Below are 16529 nucleotides of genomic sequence, written 5' to 3'. Positions count from 1 at the left end.
TTCATGCATGAAAGAATAATTGTAGCTGTCTTGGGAAAAGTGGTCTTCCTACTGTTGCTACTGAATTTAAGGAAAGCTTAAAAGTTCTCAGCATTGCATATTCTCCAAATTCTAGGTTCTGTTTTGAATACTGTCACCTGTATTTGACTGCCTACTTTTATTGGGGAAGGACACATAGTATTTTTTTTTGGACTTTGTAAAGTTCTTATTATACTTGGATAAGTGTAAACGTTGCAAACAGCCAATGAGAGGGTATTTCCATGTTACTGGGGTATCATTTCATTTGGCTTTTTTCAGTAGGTCTGTCACTGCAGAGGATCAGAGCCATGATTCTAATTATGTATTCATGGGTTGAAGTTCATTCCCCTCCTCCAAATCCATCTCAAGGTACTTTGTTAATCTATATAAATGAGGCATTTCTGGTATTTTTTAATCTCCATTTTCTGGACCATCTCCTCTGTGGGTGAACAAACTGTTGGGGCAATATACCTCAAGTTGCTCTGAAAAATGTCAGCCATGACAATAAAAATTACTTTGATCGATACTATCCTTATCACTGCTCCAAGGGTCCTTGAATAATTGGTTAGGCAGCAGATAATTAATGTATTGCCTTCAGAATCCACCCTCTTAAGAAAGTTCCTTGCTTCTTTACGTTTCATGGAGAAATTTCACTTTCATCTTTTCTGTACCCTCTTCCACATTTGATTTCTTCCAATCAGAACTTTTCACATTTGCTAGACATACTTGTGTGAATGAAAAAGAAATTTAGATATCGTTATTCCAAGTACACAAAAGAAGGGAAGTAATATTTTTTATTTCCAGTTCAGACATATGTGGTTGTTTTAATACAATGTACATTATCAAATTTTCTGTTTGGTTTGTCTCATGGTGCTTTTGTTATGAATGTTTTCATACTTTCTAAGAAGAATTTTCCTTAAAAAAGGCTTTCTTTCTGTTTTAGAAATTTTTTTCAGTATGACAATTTCTAATATGAACCTTAAATTTCCTTAATCAAATTACAGGTTTTTTAAAATTAACAAGTAACAGTTTATTTTATCTTTTTTTTTCTTTGTGGGTCATGGAGCTTGAACTCTGAGCCTGGGCACTAGCCCTGTGCTCTTCAGCTCAAGATCACTGCTTTACCACTGGAGCCACAGCCCTACTTCCCATTTTCTAGTGATTAATTGGAGATAAAGAGTCCCACTGTCTTTTTGTGCCTGGGATGGCTTTGAACGGTGATCTTCAGATCTCAGCCTCCTGAGTACCTACGATTACAGACGTGAGCCACCACACCCCGTTTAGTTCATCTTTTAATATATAGTTTGATCTCACTTCTATTTATGAGATTACAGGTTTCTGTCCCCTATTGTTAAATACTTAGTCTATTGATAGGAAAAAAATGAACTTTTTAAAAACTATCTTTTCTTTTAATGAGAGTGTAAATTCAACAATCTATAGCTTTGGCATGGCTTATTTTTGGTAATTTTTACTGATTTTGAATTTTGGTTTCCATAGTATACTGATTAAAATAAATTTTTGTTACTATTTCTTAAAGCAAAGACATTTGAGACATTAGGTAGTATTTATTTTATGAATTGAAGAGACAATTTGTTTGACTATATAAAGATAACATCTTTATTGTAGAAAGAGGAGAAAAGAAAATAACCTTTTGTTTCAGAGCACAGCTTCTGACTGTAAGACATATGCCAGATGCTTTGCTTGACAAAGAACAGTGAGTGTCCCTGTTGATAATTGACCATGTATGGCTACTACCATCTCTGGCTTTACTAGACATAAATATTTATTTCAATGAAAGAACCTTTTTCTCCTGTGCACTGACACAACCCAGATAAGAGCATTCTCCCTTTATCATTTCTTGTTTGCTTTTATTTTTTAATCTGTAAAGTTGCTATTTTTGAACAAATTTGATAAGTATTTCATGCATATTTTTCAGTGAGAAGCTGTCTCTCTTTAGCACACAAATTACTGCCCATTACTGGGGATTAATTTATTTAAACAAACCTTGCAGCTCAGAGCCCTGAAATTGTATATAAAAAACAACAACCCTGAAGTGTACAAATTCTACACATACCACATTTTTATTCCAATTTTCAGAGTATCTTCTTTTATTTTTAGATGAATCTGCGTTCTGTATTTACTGTAGAGCAACAAAGGATTTTACAACGTTATTATGAAAATGGAATGACAAATCAAAGTAAAAATTGCTTTCAGCTCATATTACAGTGTGCACAGGAGACTAAACTGGACTTCAGTGTAGTCAGGGTAAGTATTGAGGTCTTACACAAATGTATAGCTTTGTGTTACAAGTGATATTTGACTAAGATGACAAAAGCTATTTAAGACATGAAAGTCCTCACTGTAAAAGGCTTCATTTCCCTTGCATAACTACTATTTTTTAATAAACAAGATAACCATTTTATATATTTGTTTCTATATATACCTTGGAAACATAAAAGCCTTTACAGAGTGAATATATCTAACTTTTTGAACTACTAAATATCTTTAAGATTAATTGTTGAAAGTAGGCTTCCTTTAAAACTCTAATAATTAATCGAGATATAACCTCCACAAGTGATGGTAAAACAATCATTTGTTTTACAAAGGAATTTTCTGGGTTCTGTATTTGTTGTTAGTTCATTTTTGTTGTTGCTATATTTAGAACTTTTCCTTGGACATTTATGATTTTAGCATTTTTATCGTTTTAGAAAAATTTACTCTAGTTTTATGAATACTTTTTCCTCCCAAGTAAAATATATGCATTTTATTGTTTAAGCAAGGAAGGAATAGGAAATCTCAAGGGAGGAAATTATCACAACCAGTTATTGAGCTGTAAAAAAAAGTATCAGAGCTGCTACATTTTCCTGAAAGGCAATGAGGAAGCAATAGAGAGGAGCAAGAGATAAATCAAACAGAAATAGTCAAGAATTTTATTGAATGCGTGGGCTCTTTCATATTTGTGTAAATGCTATGGCTCCTCTAGGTGTGAAATCTTAATGATAGAAAGATTAGCAACTTCCTATCCTTGGAGTTTGTTAGGCTAATTTGGAAAAAAGAAAAGATACCTATTTGACTTTGTTTTCTTTTCTATGTACCATCAAAGAGTCTGGAAATAAAAAAAAAAAACCTTGTAACAAGCTCAATTCCTTGGAAAGTATTTCTTAAAGACTAAAGGATAGCTGAACTTTCAAATAGGAAAATAAGAGACTAATTCTGGGGGTTGGTTGTGTTTCTTGTCTGTTGATATCAGGTATCATCTCATATTCACATAAGAACTAGAAATGTGTCTTGATTATTATTCTAAGTGCAGTACTTGAAATTCCCGTTATCAATCCTCACAAGAAAAACATTTAATTGTGTTAGAAAAAGTAATATAAAATATTATGAGTTCATAAGATTAAAATTTTGGAATACAGACAGTTTGCTATCTTAATTTCCTTGTTTATTGTTATCTCTTTTATCTTTTCCTTGACTTAAAGTAAAAAATCTTCCCAGGCAGCTGCACTGTCATCTTTCATCTTTCCAATTTGTTATGGCAGAAACTTAGAACCCTTCTCCTTATAAGTTCCTTCATTGTGCCTGAATACTTGGATTTTTGAAATACAAATATTTATATCTATACTCCAAATGATATGAAGTCTACAACCATGAGAATGATGGGTGTAAAATTTTAGAATACAGGTTTGCAAGTAAAATGTTGTATAAAATATAGGGATTTGTAGCCGGGTGTGGTGGTTTATGCCTGTAATCCTAGCTACTCAGGAGGCTGAGATCTGAGGATCAAGGTTCAAAGCCAACCTGAGCACAAAAAGATCTGAGACTCATCGCCAATTAAGCTCTAAAAAATGGGAAGTGGGGCTTCGCTCAAGGGTAGCGTGGTAACCTTGAGTTGAAGAGCTCAAGGATGGTGTCCAGGCTGAGTTCAAGACCCATGACCCACAAAGCACACACACACACACACGCACGCACGCACGCACGCACGCATTTGTGCATAGCACATTCATCTCAAGAAAGTAAAAATTCCATTCCAGCAATGTGTAACTTATACAGAAATTCAGTGGTCATATCTGAATCTCAAGACAATTGTATTGTTTTCTCATTTAGAAGGAAGGGGAATTGTTTGAAAACCTACCACTTTATAATCCTCAAGTCCTACTATGCTAACTATTTGATACCAATATTCAAAGAACTGTAAAGACTGAAACATTAAAACACAAACAAATATGAGGTTAGGAGCAAAAAAACAATGTATAGACAAAAAGAAAAGAGATTTATAGATGATGTTTTTTTTTTCCTGTACTAGTCCTAGGGCTTGAAGTGTTTTCCTGAGCACACCTCCACTACCAGCCTTTTGGTGATTAATGGGAGATAAATGTCTCATGCACCCCTTCCAGGACTAGCTTTAAACCGTGGTCTTCACATCTCAGCCTCCTGAGTAGCTAAACTCACAGATGTGAGTTGTGCTTGGTGATACAGTGAATTTTTAAGAGACAACTAAAAGAGAATTTTGTGTACAATAAGGATTGGTGATTCAAGGACCTTCACTGTTTTGTTTATGTTTTTTAATCTGTGCAGTGTAGCTTGACTATTTCCTCAAATCAAATTTTCATATCATTTTTGTTTGACTTCATTTTTCCCCCTTTTATCAGGTAGGCATTTATAATGGGTAACATTTACATCTTATATGCTTTGGTAAATTTTGAATATTAAAAGTGAAAAACACCTGGTAAAAGTTAATCTGTTGAGACCCCCCCAAGCAATGAATTTTCTTTGTTTTCAACACTTTAAGAGTGAATATTTCTTAAATATATACTTTGTACTTTTCTTCCCTAGAGAGCATGAAAAATAATCGAACCCATTTGCACGGTTTTCATTATGAAAACCAATTATAATACAGTGCTATAAAATAATAACACAACTTGATAAAGTATATGGATCTATATTCCCATTTGTTAAAGAACACAGATGGCTGTTCAGTGGTTTCTTACATTGATTTTATGTTTTCCTTTCTGTTTTTACTTTTTAATGAACAATGTTCAGTGAACCTTCTTAGTTTTAGTGCTACCCAGATCCCTGCCATTACCAACCTCTATCACCAAATGTCCTTTCTATTTTGTTGTTTTTAAATTTGTTGTAAAGTGTTAGTCCAGCTTTCATCAAATTATAAAATCAAAGGAAGTGGATTTTATGCTTTGGAGCTGCGCTATTAAGAGTTGTCACATAAATCTTGTGACATCTGTGTTGGCTGTGTCCTGGACAAATGAGGTTGCTAGGTTGCTAGATGGCTGAGTCTCATGTGTGCATGTTATTATTCTATTATATTTTAATTATTGATGAATACATAATATATATATAGTAAACTACGTAGACAACTATATATGTTATGTGTATATATAAACTATAAAGTTGTCTAAATAAAGACATGACTTGCAATAAAGTATGATTACTCTTTCTGTTTGTGTGTGTGTATGTGTGCCGGTCCCCAGGGTTGAACTCAGGGTCTGGCACTGTCCAAGAGCTTTTGCTTAAGGCTAGCACTCTACCAACTTAAGCCCACAGTTCCACTTCCTGGTTTGTGGTGGTTAATTGTCTATAAAAATTTCACAGACTTTCCTGTCCAGACTGGCTTAGGACCACAATTCTCAGATCTCAGCCTCCTGTGCTGGGATTACAGGCATCAGTCACCAATGTCTGGCTTGGATACTTACGTATTTTTTTAAAAAAATATGTACAAAAGCATCATGGGTTTAATTTTTACTTGAAAACTATAATGTGGAAATATTATGAATACCTATGAAATTTATAAATACTTGTAAAATACTTTGTGCAACTATATTTATCTAAAGACTTGTTTAAAAATATTTATCTTAATATATAACTTAGAAGATGTTAGTTTCTTTCCTTTGTCTCTTGTAACATTTACAGTTACATTTTTTTTGGCTAATAAATCATTCCTGCTATTCATGAAAGTAAATCTGAGTGAGTTTAAAATTCCCACTAAAAGTAGTAGATTGCTTGCCTAGCATGCACGAAGACGTGCGTTCAATATATTAGTACCACATACGTAGAAAAGCCAGAAGTGGTGCTGGGGCTCAAGTGGTGGAGCTGCGGACTTGGGGAAAGCCCAAGGGAGTGCTCAGGCCCTGAGTTCAGTCCCTAGGACTGGCAAAAAAAAATCCACTAAGAGTACTGGAGCCAGGATTGTGGCCTAGTGGTACAGTACTTGCCTAGCATGAACAAAGGCCTGGGTTTGATTCCTCAGTACCACAATCACAACATAAGCCAGAGGGGTTGCTGTGGCTAGCCTTGAGAAAGTTCAAGGAGAATGTTCAGGCCCTGAGTTCAAGTCCCAAGACTGGCAAAAAAAGTCATGAATACTGGTGGCTCATGTCTGTAAGTCTAGCTATACTAATGGCTGAGATTTGGAGAAATGCATTTCAAAACCAGCCTGGCTAAAAAGTTGTGAGACACCTTTCCAAAACGACCAGCAAAGGGATGGGATCGCAGACTGGCTCAAATTTCAGAGTTTCAGTCCTGAACAAGGAAGCTAGTCAAGTATAAGTATAAAAGTAATATAAGTCCCTGAGTTCAAACCCAGTACTGGAAAAAAGAAATCTTACTATATTGTTATGTGAAACAAAAGGAACCACCACAGTTTCTGGAATATTTTTAGTGGAAAATAGTTATGAAAGTAAAACTGCTAATAGATGCCTAGTTCAGGAGTATACAGACACTACACGTGCAGTGGACAGGAATGTGTTTTGAGATTATATTGGGCTGACTGAATCTTTACTGCCACTGATATTTTCACATGCTTGTGAAACTCAATTTCTTCATTTATATAATTAGAAAAATAACAGCTACCAATGGAACTGAGGATTCAAATATGTTAAATTTTGTTATGCTAGGCCTAGCATAAAAACTCATGGCCTGGGTGCTGTCCCTGTGCTTTTTTTTTTGCTGAAGGCTAGTGTTCTAACACTTGAGTCACAGCTCCATTTCTGGTTTTTCTAAGTAACTAATTGCAGATAAGCTTCTCATATACGTTCCTGCCTGGTGTGGTTTTGAACTCAGGGTCCTGTGTAGCTAGAATTACAGGTATGAGCCACTAGTGATTTGCAGATGTTAACTTTTATTTACAATAGTAAAATATCTTCAACATACCTATTTATACCTTAAATTAACATTGAAAATTGTGTAATTTATGTGTTTTCCAAAAACACATAAAAGAAAAAGTTACCCTACACCATGATTGTGTAAGACTATTTAATGTTTTTACTTATTCTCTTATTTTGTTTAATCTTAATAGATTAATGAGTTCTGGTAGTTTTCATACAATGTGCATTTTGGAATAATTATGAACTTTAGTAATCATATTATGGAATATAACATTTCTTATTGCAAAGTTTAGAAGTATGATTCAGTGCAATAATCCTAAAATAATTATAATAAATTACATATTTAAACTATGTATTTTATAATCAAATCCTAAATGCCAAACACTGATATTATTTTTATTAATAACTTCTTTATGTTTATAGAAGTAATATATATTCATTGTATACAATTTGGTAAGTAGATGAAAGTGTAAAAAGGAAAATAACTACCATACATTAATGACAAACCAAAAAAATTGCATCCCGTGACAAAGTGTTATTATCTTCAGGAGTAAATTGCTCTTACAAATCAGCATAAAAAGACAAACACCCCAATATAAAATAGGTAAAGGTAATGGATGAGCCATTCTATGAAAGTAATATAGTAACCATAGACAATCAATCACAACAGCAATTCTTTGCCTTTATTAACTCCTGGATTAGTAAAGATGATAAAAATGAAAACAGTTGGTAGGGGCATGAGGAAACCAGTATTCTCATATGTCAGAGGACACTTGGGAAATACCAGACTCTTGCAATTTCCCTTCTTATATTGCATTTTAATTAACCACCAACACAATGATACATACACAGTGAACTGTATTATATCATTTACAATTATTAATATTTCTAAATTTAACTATTATGATATGTGCATACAGAAGACACTAAGCTTGAACATTGCAAATGTACAATTGCTTTAATGATACAAAGAATATTTTCTTTTCTTTTTTCTTTGAGTCCTGGGGATGAACTCAGGACCTGAACACTGTTCCTGAGCTTTCGTGTTCAAGGCTAGGGCTCTCTATCACTTGAGTTATAGCTCTGCTTCTGTTTTTTTGTTGGTTAATGATAGATAAGAGACTCATGGACCTTTCTGACAAGTCTGGTTTTGAACTGTGATCCTTAGATCTTAGCCTCCTGTTTATCTAGAATTACAGGCATGAACACAACTTTTCCTACATCTGTGAATACATTTTAGGATAATATTCTAGAAGTTTGTTTTTTAGGACAAAAGATATGAATGGTTGGATTTTTTTATATTTTATTGTTTTAACTAGCGAACATTAACAATATAAGGGGTTTCCATTGTAAAAATTTCATAGCTTTTTTCAATGTACTTTAAATAAGTAATGTTTTGTATTACACATAGAGTATTATTTATATACTAGCTATATTACATCTATTATAGTATATATGTATACATATACATATATATATGTATATATATATATATATAAACGAAGTGGGTTTTGTGGTAGAGAGGAACAGTAATACTTCCAGATATCAAAGTCATTAGGTATTAGGTGAGTCCCTAATTACTTTTTCTTCTATGTTTTTTGAAAATATTGTATCCTTTTTTTCCTTTTAGCTAGCTTAAATGACCAGGGAGAACATTATTTCTCATTTAGAAATTGGTTTTCTTGGTTTGTGAATTTTTTCATAATACTTTTTTTTTAAATCCTTTCAGACGTGGGTTGGCAATAAGCGAAGGAAAATGAGTAGTAAGAATTCTGAATCAGGAACAAGCACAGGAACAGTTTCTGGTACCTCTCTGACAGCTCCAGACAATACAGTCAGAAATGTGGTTAATACTGCTGGACACTCAAGCCAACAATCCTCTTGGACTTCTGCCAATAATGATGTCATTGTAACTGGTATATATAGCCCAGGCAGTTCATCAAGTAGGCAAGGGACAACCAAACATACAACTCCACAAATTACAGAAGCACATAAAATTCCCATTCAGAAAGCATCCACTAAAAATGATACTGAGTTTCAGTTGCATATACCTGTCCAAAGACAAGTAGCACACTGTAAAAATGCCTCACTGCTCCTGGGCGAAAAAACAATTATTTTGTCAAGGCAGACAAGTGTATTAAATTCTGGAAACTCAGTATACAATCACACAAAGAAAAACTATGGAAGCTCTTCAGTGCAGGCTTCTGAAATGTCAGGACCTGCAAAGCCATCTATATGCCACCAGCCTTGCAAAATTGAACCAGTGGGGATTCAAAGGTCATATAAGCCTGAAAACACAAGTCTGGAATCCCATAACTTATGTGGGCAAAAGTCAACTCTTAGAGACCCTTTCTGTAGAACGCAAAACTTGGAAATCCGTGAAGTATTTTCACTGGCTGTCAGTGACTATCCCCAGCGAATTCTGGGAGGAACTGCCACACACAAGCCAAGCTCAGCAGAAGGAACTTGTTTATCCATCGCAATGGAGACTGGAGATGCTGAGGATGAATACGCCAGAGAAGAAGAGTTGGCATCGATGGGAGCACAGATCCCAAACTACTCAAGATTTTATGAAAGTGGTAATTCCCTTCGAACTGAGAACCAAAGTACAACTTTGCCTGGACCAGGAAGAAATATGCCAAATTCACAAATGGTGAATATTAGAGATTTGTCAGACAATGTACTGTATCAAAACAGAGATTACCATTTGACACCTCGGACCTCTTTACATACAGTATCTAATACAATGTACACTAATGCAAATCCACGGAATAATTTTTCTCCACATTTTGCATCATCAAACCAATTGAGGTTATCACAAAACCAAAACAACTACCAGGTAATGTGCGCGTTAACTTTGTCAAGATTTTTCAAAGTTGTGTTTGGTTTAAAAAAAGAAAAGATCATTTTAGACTTGAATCACCTGCATCAATTACCTCATAGTTTGAAGTGATTTGAGATTTTTACTGTGAAGTAGTGCTTTAGAGTCTACTGAATGAAGAATCCTATGCTTTCTCTGTCAGGTTTACAAATGATGAGGTTTTTTAAAAATGGGATATAGTCCTTTTTATCACATGGCAGCTTTCCCCTGACGTTTAAAATGATTTTGTTCAAGAAACAGTAGCTTTATGGGAAGCACAGCATTTCCCATATCTAAAATAGGATTAAATTGTCTAGGCTTATCCTCTTGAATATAGATTATTCCTGTAATGGTTTTTACTTGCAGTTTGGGGATGTCACAGGATGAATGGTGCGATCCCTGGGTACAGAGCCAAGCAAGTCAATCATGTTTTCTAGATGCCAATGGCTAAGAAGTCAGAGTCTGCAGTAACTCAGCTAACGGCTTTTTTAGAAGTAAAAGCTGTACTAAATGTTAAGTGGGCCATTAATCTTTTGTAAACTGTTTATAGGAAAAAGACAGTCAGTGTAAGAATTAAAACGACTTTAGTCCTGTGTACAAAGTAGGTGTTATTTCTTTACTGTTTGACACATTCAATTGTTTTGATGTTTCAAGTAATCTCTTCAGTGTGATGTTAGCCTACCTCAAAGCATCCCTTCAGGCCATACATCTTCCCTCTGAAAAATCTACTTTAGAGAATTTAAATAACAGGACAGGAATTTGTGTTTTCCCTTTCTATTCACTACACTTTCTTATCTACGCAACCACAATATTTATAATTTATCAGGACTCAGCCAATTTAAGAAACTGTCTTTTCCTGACTCTGATCACCTTACAGCTTCCGGCTTCAAAATGTAAAGAAATGACATAGATCAGAAGTGCCTTTGGCACTCAACTTTAAGAAAAGAATTTGATCTTCTTGATTACTGATCATTTCTTGGTACTAAGGGTTTAAACTAAGAGACTTTCACTTGCTAAACAGAAATGATACTTCTGAACCATGCCTCTTGCTCTGTATTTATTTACTTGTTTATTTATTGCCAATCTAGGGGCTTGAACTCAAGGCTTGAACACTCTCCTTGAGGTTATTTTCTTTCTTTCTTTTCTTTTTTTTTTTTTACCAGTCCTGGGCTTGGGCTCAGGGCCTGAGCCCTGGATTTTCTCAAGGCTAGGGCTCTACCACTTGAGCCACAGCACCACTTCTGGCTTTTTGCTATGTATTTGGTACTGAGGACTCGAACCTCGATCTTTGTGCATGCTAGGCAAGCACTGTACCACTAAGCCAAACTCCCAGCCCCTTTTCTTTTTTCTTTTTAGTCAGTCATGGCATTTGGACTCTGGGCCTGCTGTCCCTGAGCTCTTCACCTCTAGGCTAGTGCTCTACTACTTGAGCCACAGCTTCACTTCTTATTTTTCTGGTGGTTAATTGGAGATAAGTGTCTCACAGACTTTTGTGAGGGTGGCTTTGAACTTAGCCTCAGCACCACTTCTGGCTTTTTTTCCTATGTACGTGGTACCGAGGAATCGAACCCGGGTCTTCATGCATGCTAGGCAAGCACTTTAACCACTAGGCCAAACTCCCGGCCCCTATTTTTTTAACTGCTTAGTTTTTCTTATAGGATAGGTGTGCCTGAGTAGACACTTAATCTGATTTGCCTGATATAGGTTTCCCATCATCCTAGGGATTACAGGATTATGCCTCCAGATTCCTTTTCACAGAGGTGAATCTCACTTTTCTGCCTGGACTGGCCATGAATCTTAATTCTCCTGTTCTCAGTCTTCCATGTAGCGAGTATTATAGCCATGAGCCAGAGGTCCATAGCCTCTTGTTATATCCTAATAATGGTTAGCTAATTGGTTTGTTTTTACTGTTTATTAAAAAGCATGCTTAAAGGAACATGGAATGGGGGCAGGAGTGTACACAGCAGAAGTGGTACTATGGCTCAAGTGGTAGAGCACTAGCCTTGAGAAAGTCCAAGGATAGTGCCCAAGCCCTGAGTTCAAGCCCCAAGAGTGTCAAAAAAGAAAATAAAAGTAACATTGAATCATACTGTTATGTTCACAAACATTTTCATTCACCTATTTCTTTGTACTTTATCTCTTCAGCTTTGTCCATGCTAGTAGTAGCAGTAGTAGTAGTAGTTGTTGTTGTAGTTGTGGTTGTTGTTGTAGTGATAGGCTGAGTGCCTACCAAGTGTCAGAAAGTATCATTCATATACCTATCTCAGTCTTCACAATGATGAAGACATTTTTCTTAAGATCTTTTCTTACGGTTTATGCATTTTATTTTTTACTGTAATAATTTGCCATAGATCATATAACTAGTAAATGATGAAAACCAAACTCCAACCTAGGAATTTATTATTCTTCTAGTTTTCTGTACACAGTACTGTACAGTACAACCATTTTGATTTTGTTTAGATTACTGTAAGGCCTCAGAAAGCAATTATTTTTAGTTTTTTAATTAGTCATACCACATGCATACATTTAATTTCAACTATACTGTTACTTGTGTTTAGTCTCTAACTTTTTAAGATGTATTATAAGTGAAATACAACTTAACAGCTTTTCTGAATTTTCATTTGTTTAAAGATGGCATGATAGGGCTGGGAGTTTTGCTTAGTGGAAGAGTGTTTTGTGTATCATGCACGAAGTCCCGGGTGTGATTCCATGGTACCACATACATAGAAAAGCCGGAAGTGGTGCTGTGGCTCAAGTGGCAGAGCGCCAACCTTGAGGAAAAAGCCAAAAGACAGTGTTCAGATCCTGAGTTCCAGCACAAGACTGGCAACAAAAAAAAATGGCATGATATAGCCTGGCATGGCGGCCCATGCCTATAATCCTAGCTAATCAGGAGACTGAGATCTGAGGATAAGGTTCAAAGCTAGCCTGGGCACAGAAGGACCTGAGACGCTTATTTCTAATTAACCTCTAGAAAACAGGAAGTGGGGCTTGGCTCAAGGCTAGGGTGGTAGCCTTGAGCTGAAGAGCTTGGGGACAGTGCCCAGGTCCAGTTCAAGCACCATGACCCACAAAAAAAGATGGCATGATATAATCATTTAGAACATGGACTTATAGCCTGAACAGGCTTGGATTCAAATTTAGTCTCTGCCACTTACTGCTTGTATGACTTCCGTTTGTTACAAGTTCCTCCTATATGTTATGCGAATAATGGCATCCACATCACAGGAAGGCTGTAATATGAAATGGTACAGAGAAACGTTCATTGTTTCTTCCTTGACACATAAAGTTTCTCATATAACCTGGTGTTGTAGTGCACACCTGTAATCAATCCCAAGAGGCTGAGCGAGAAATATCATGAGTTTCAGTCTATTGTGGACTACATAATGATATCTTACCTCAAAAACATAAGTAAATAATTGAATAAGTAAATAAATATTTATGTATATAGGAACTCATTAGGAAGGTAATGAAACTCTACTAGTTCCAATCTCCTTTATATTTCATGTAAATATTGCAGTTAGTAGTTGCTGAGTAAAAGTTTGTATCAGTGATCACCCTTACCATACACATTAAAAAAGCCCAGGTAGAACCAGGAGTTTGGCCTAACTGTAGAGTGCTTACCTAGCCAACATGAAGAACCAGATTCGATTCCTTGGTACTATATACATAGCAAAAAGCCAGAAGTGGTACTGTAGCTCAAGTGGTAGAGTACCAGCCTTGAACAAACCCAAGGACTGGGCTCAGGCCCTGAGTTCAAGCCCCAGAACTGACAAAAAAGCCCATATATTCCTAATTAAATCATACTAGAAAGAAATCAAACCAGTTTAAACTAAGTACAGTGAACAGGTTTTTTTTTTTGTCTTTTTGGGTATTTTTACCCACAGATGTTTGGGACATCACTTTGCCTACCTTTCTTCTGTTTTTTTGTTTCTTTTTATTTATTTTTGTCAGTTGTGGGACTTTAACTCCGGGCCTGGGCGCTGTCATTGAGCTCTTCAGCTGAAGGCTAGCACTCTACCACTTAAACCCCAGCGCCATTGCCAGTTTACTGGTGGTTAACCAGAGATAAGAATCTCAAGGACTTTCATGCCTGAGCTGGCTTCAAACTGTGATTCTCAAATCCCAGCTAGGATTGCAGGCCTGAGCCACCAGCTCTCAGCTCTCCCTTTTTTGTGCCAGTCCTGACCCTTGAGCTCAGGGCCTGAGCACTGTGCTTGGGATTTCTCAAGGCTAGCATTCTACCACTTAAGCCACAGCACAACTTCTGGCTTTTTTCTATGTATGTGATACCGAGGAATCAAACCCAGGTCTTCATGCTAGGCAAGCACTCTACCAGTAGGCCAAACTCCCCAGCCTGAGCACTACCTTTTTATTAGTTAGTTGAGACTGGGTAAAACCAGGATGGCCAGATGAAGTAGAATGCATGGAGCCTCCAAGCTTTTGATGGAGATACAATACAGCTGACCCTCCAGGGTTAGGACAGAACAGAACTCATTGTCATGTTAGCAAACATTTTAGCTGTGAGAGTGTAAGTAAACAGGCAATTCTCATAAGTTTCTTGTTCTGGAATCTACTGTAGATATTTGATTCTCTTTTTCCCTAATGCTATTCAACTTCTGTTAAACATATGGACCTTTCACAAACAAAAATTGTAAATTCTTGTGCATGCATTACAACATTGATTCAGAGAAGCCCAGTCAGCTTTTGTGTGACCAACTGTTTCTCTGCCCTTGATTTTATGAAAAGAGAGCTTCCCAAAAGCAAATTTTGTTTCCTCCCCTTCTCCCTAAAGGCAAGGTAAAAGCCATCATGCTTAATTTATATGGTAGAGTGATTTTTAAGAATTTTTTGAATGATAGCTTATAAATAAAGTGGGTGTAAATTCAGTGACATTATGGAAAAAATAAATCAAGCATCCACATTATAGTAGTAAATTCCACATATCCCATATTTGTGTAATTTCCTCAATGGTGGTCTCTTGAACCATAGGAAAAATTGTTCCCATGGAAACCAAGGGTCTACTGTATATTCTCAGAACTGGAAATTTTAGAGAATTGCTTACCTACTGACAGCCAGAAAAATGGAAGCATTTTGGAAGATAAGTAGTACAAAAACAGGATATATTGTTATTATTTCACTTTATTAATTAACTGCATTCTCATCTCTCATGGGCCTTAAATGTCTGAACATTTCACCAAAAAGATAATTTGATTATTTATTTGACATAATTCTGATTTCTTAATATGAGCATTCATAGTTACAAACTTTCCTCATATCACTGCCTTTCTTTTGTACCGAATGTTTTCTATTATCAAACACACTATCATATACTTTTTCATGTTATGTTCTATAATATTTGGATAGTTACATGCAATGTTCCTTTTCATCTATAATTTGTTTTGTCATCTTTTTCATGTTTAATTTTAATTTCATGTTTAATTTTGTCAGTTTTATCTTTTTTCATATATTTTTTTATAATTAATAGAAGGGCTACATGATATTTGCCAGATAGATGGTGCATTATACCCTTTCACATGTCTTGGTCCCCATTTCCCTCTCCCCCCACCCCTCATCTTGTTTTCCCCCGTTCCCTATCCAATTTCAAATAACCAAATACAAATATATCCGATATATCAGGTAACAAAGTGAGATACAGTAACAATATGAGATAACCAAGGGACAGCAAAAGAGATGAGAGATAACATAGTACCTTAAGAACAACAATCATTCATTATATGGCTTATGTTTCTATATCCTAGACATCCTTTCTTTCAGTGTCCTAGTATATGGCCTTTTGTATCAAGGTTTTGCTCTATTGCAAATCTCTTCTAGGAGAGCCCAAGGTTTCTACTGATTATGACAAATGAGGGAAACCATTGAGCCTAAGTCTGGCTTACTTCACTTAATATGATCTTTTCTAAGTCTTTCCATTTCCTAACAAATGGGACAATGTCATTCTTTCTAACAGCAGCATAGAATTCCACTGTGTACAAATAACAGCTGCATCTTTTTTTCTGTTTTTTTCTATTGTTGGTTCTGGAACTTGAACTATTAGCCTGCATGCTGTCCCAGAATGGTTTTGTTCTTATTCATAGCTGATTAATACTACAATGTATATGTATATATATATATATATTGCATGTATATATAGGCATATGTGTATCAATTGTAAGGCATCTCATCTGCTTTCATGACTTGGCTATTGTGAATACTGTGTAATAAACAAGGGTGTACAGATGTCTCTATTTTATCCTCAGGTGCATTGCTTTGGATATGTACTCAAGAGTATTACTGCTAAATATAGGCTTGTCAAACATAGCCATTATTATGTTTTTTCTATATTCTTTAACTCTATTTATTTTTTGTGTTTATATGATATGAAGGAATTGAAACCAGAACCTCATGAATTCTAGGCAAGCACAGTACCTCTTAGCCACATTCTTTGTTCACCTTTATTATGTTGTGGTATGTTCTATCTGTTCTTTGTCTCTTCAGGGCTTTTGTCAAGGCTTGTTCTGAATCTATTGACA

At 35.6% G+C, this 16529-nt stretch overlaps 1 protein-coding gene across 1 annotated transcript in view; it reads left to right on the top strand.

Annotated features, from left to right (window-relative positions):
• The first annotated feature begins 2136 nt into the window (after nucleotides 1–2136).
• Hdx (highly divergent homeobox) overlaps nucleotides 2137–16529 on the top strand; it is a 76425-nt gene continuing 62032 nt past the window's right edge. Inside the window, exons 1-2 of the mRNA XM_090326022.1 lie at nucleotides 2137–2283; nucleotides 8866–9975. Coding sequence (XP_090182148.1) covers nucleotides 2137–2283; nucleotides 8866–9975 — 1257 coding nt within the window. The remainder of the gene's footprint in view (nucleotides 2284–8865; nucleotides 9976–16529) is intronic.

Source organism: Megascapheus bottae, chromosome X (assembly GCF_031878675.1).
Source record: "Megascapheus bottae isolate mThoBot1 chromosome X, mThoBot2.hap1, whole genome shotgun sequence".
Lineage (NCBI taxonomy): Eukaryota > Metazoa > Chordata > Mammalia > Rodentia > Geomyidae > Megascapheus > Megascapheus bottae.
The sequence above is the reverse complement of the archived record's forward strand: the minus strand, read 5'-3'. Positions and strand labels throughout refer to the sequence as shown.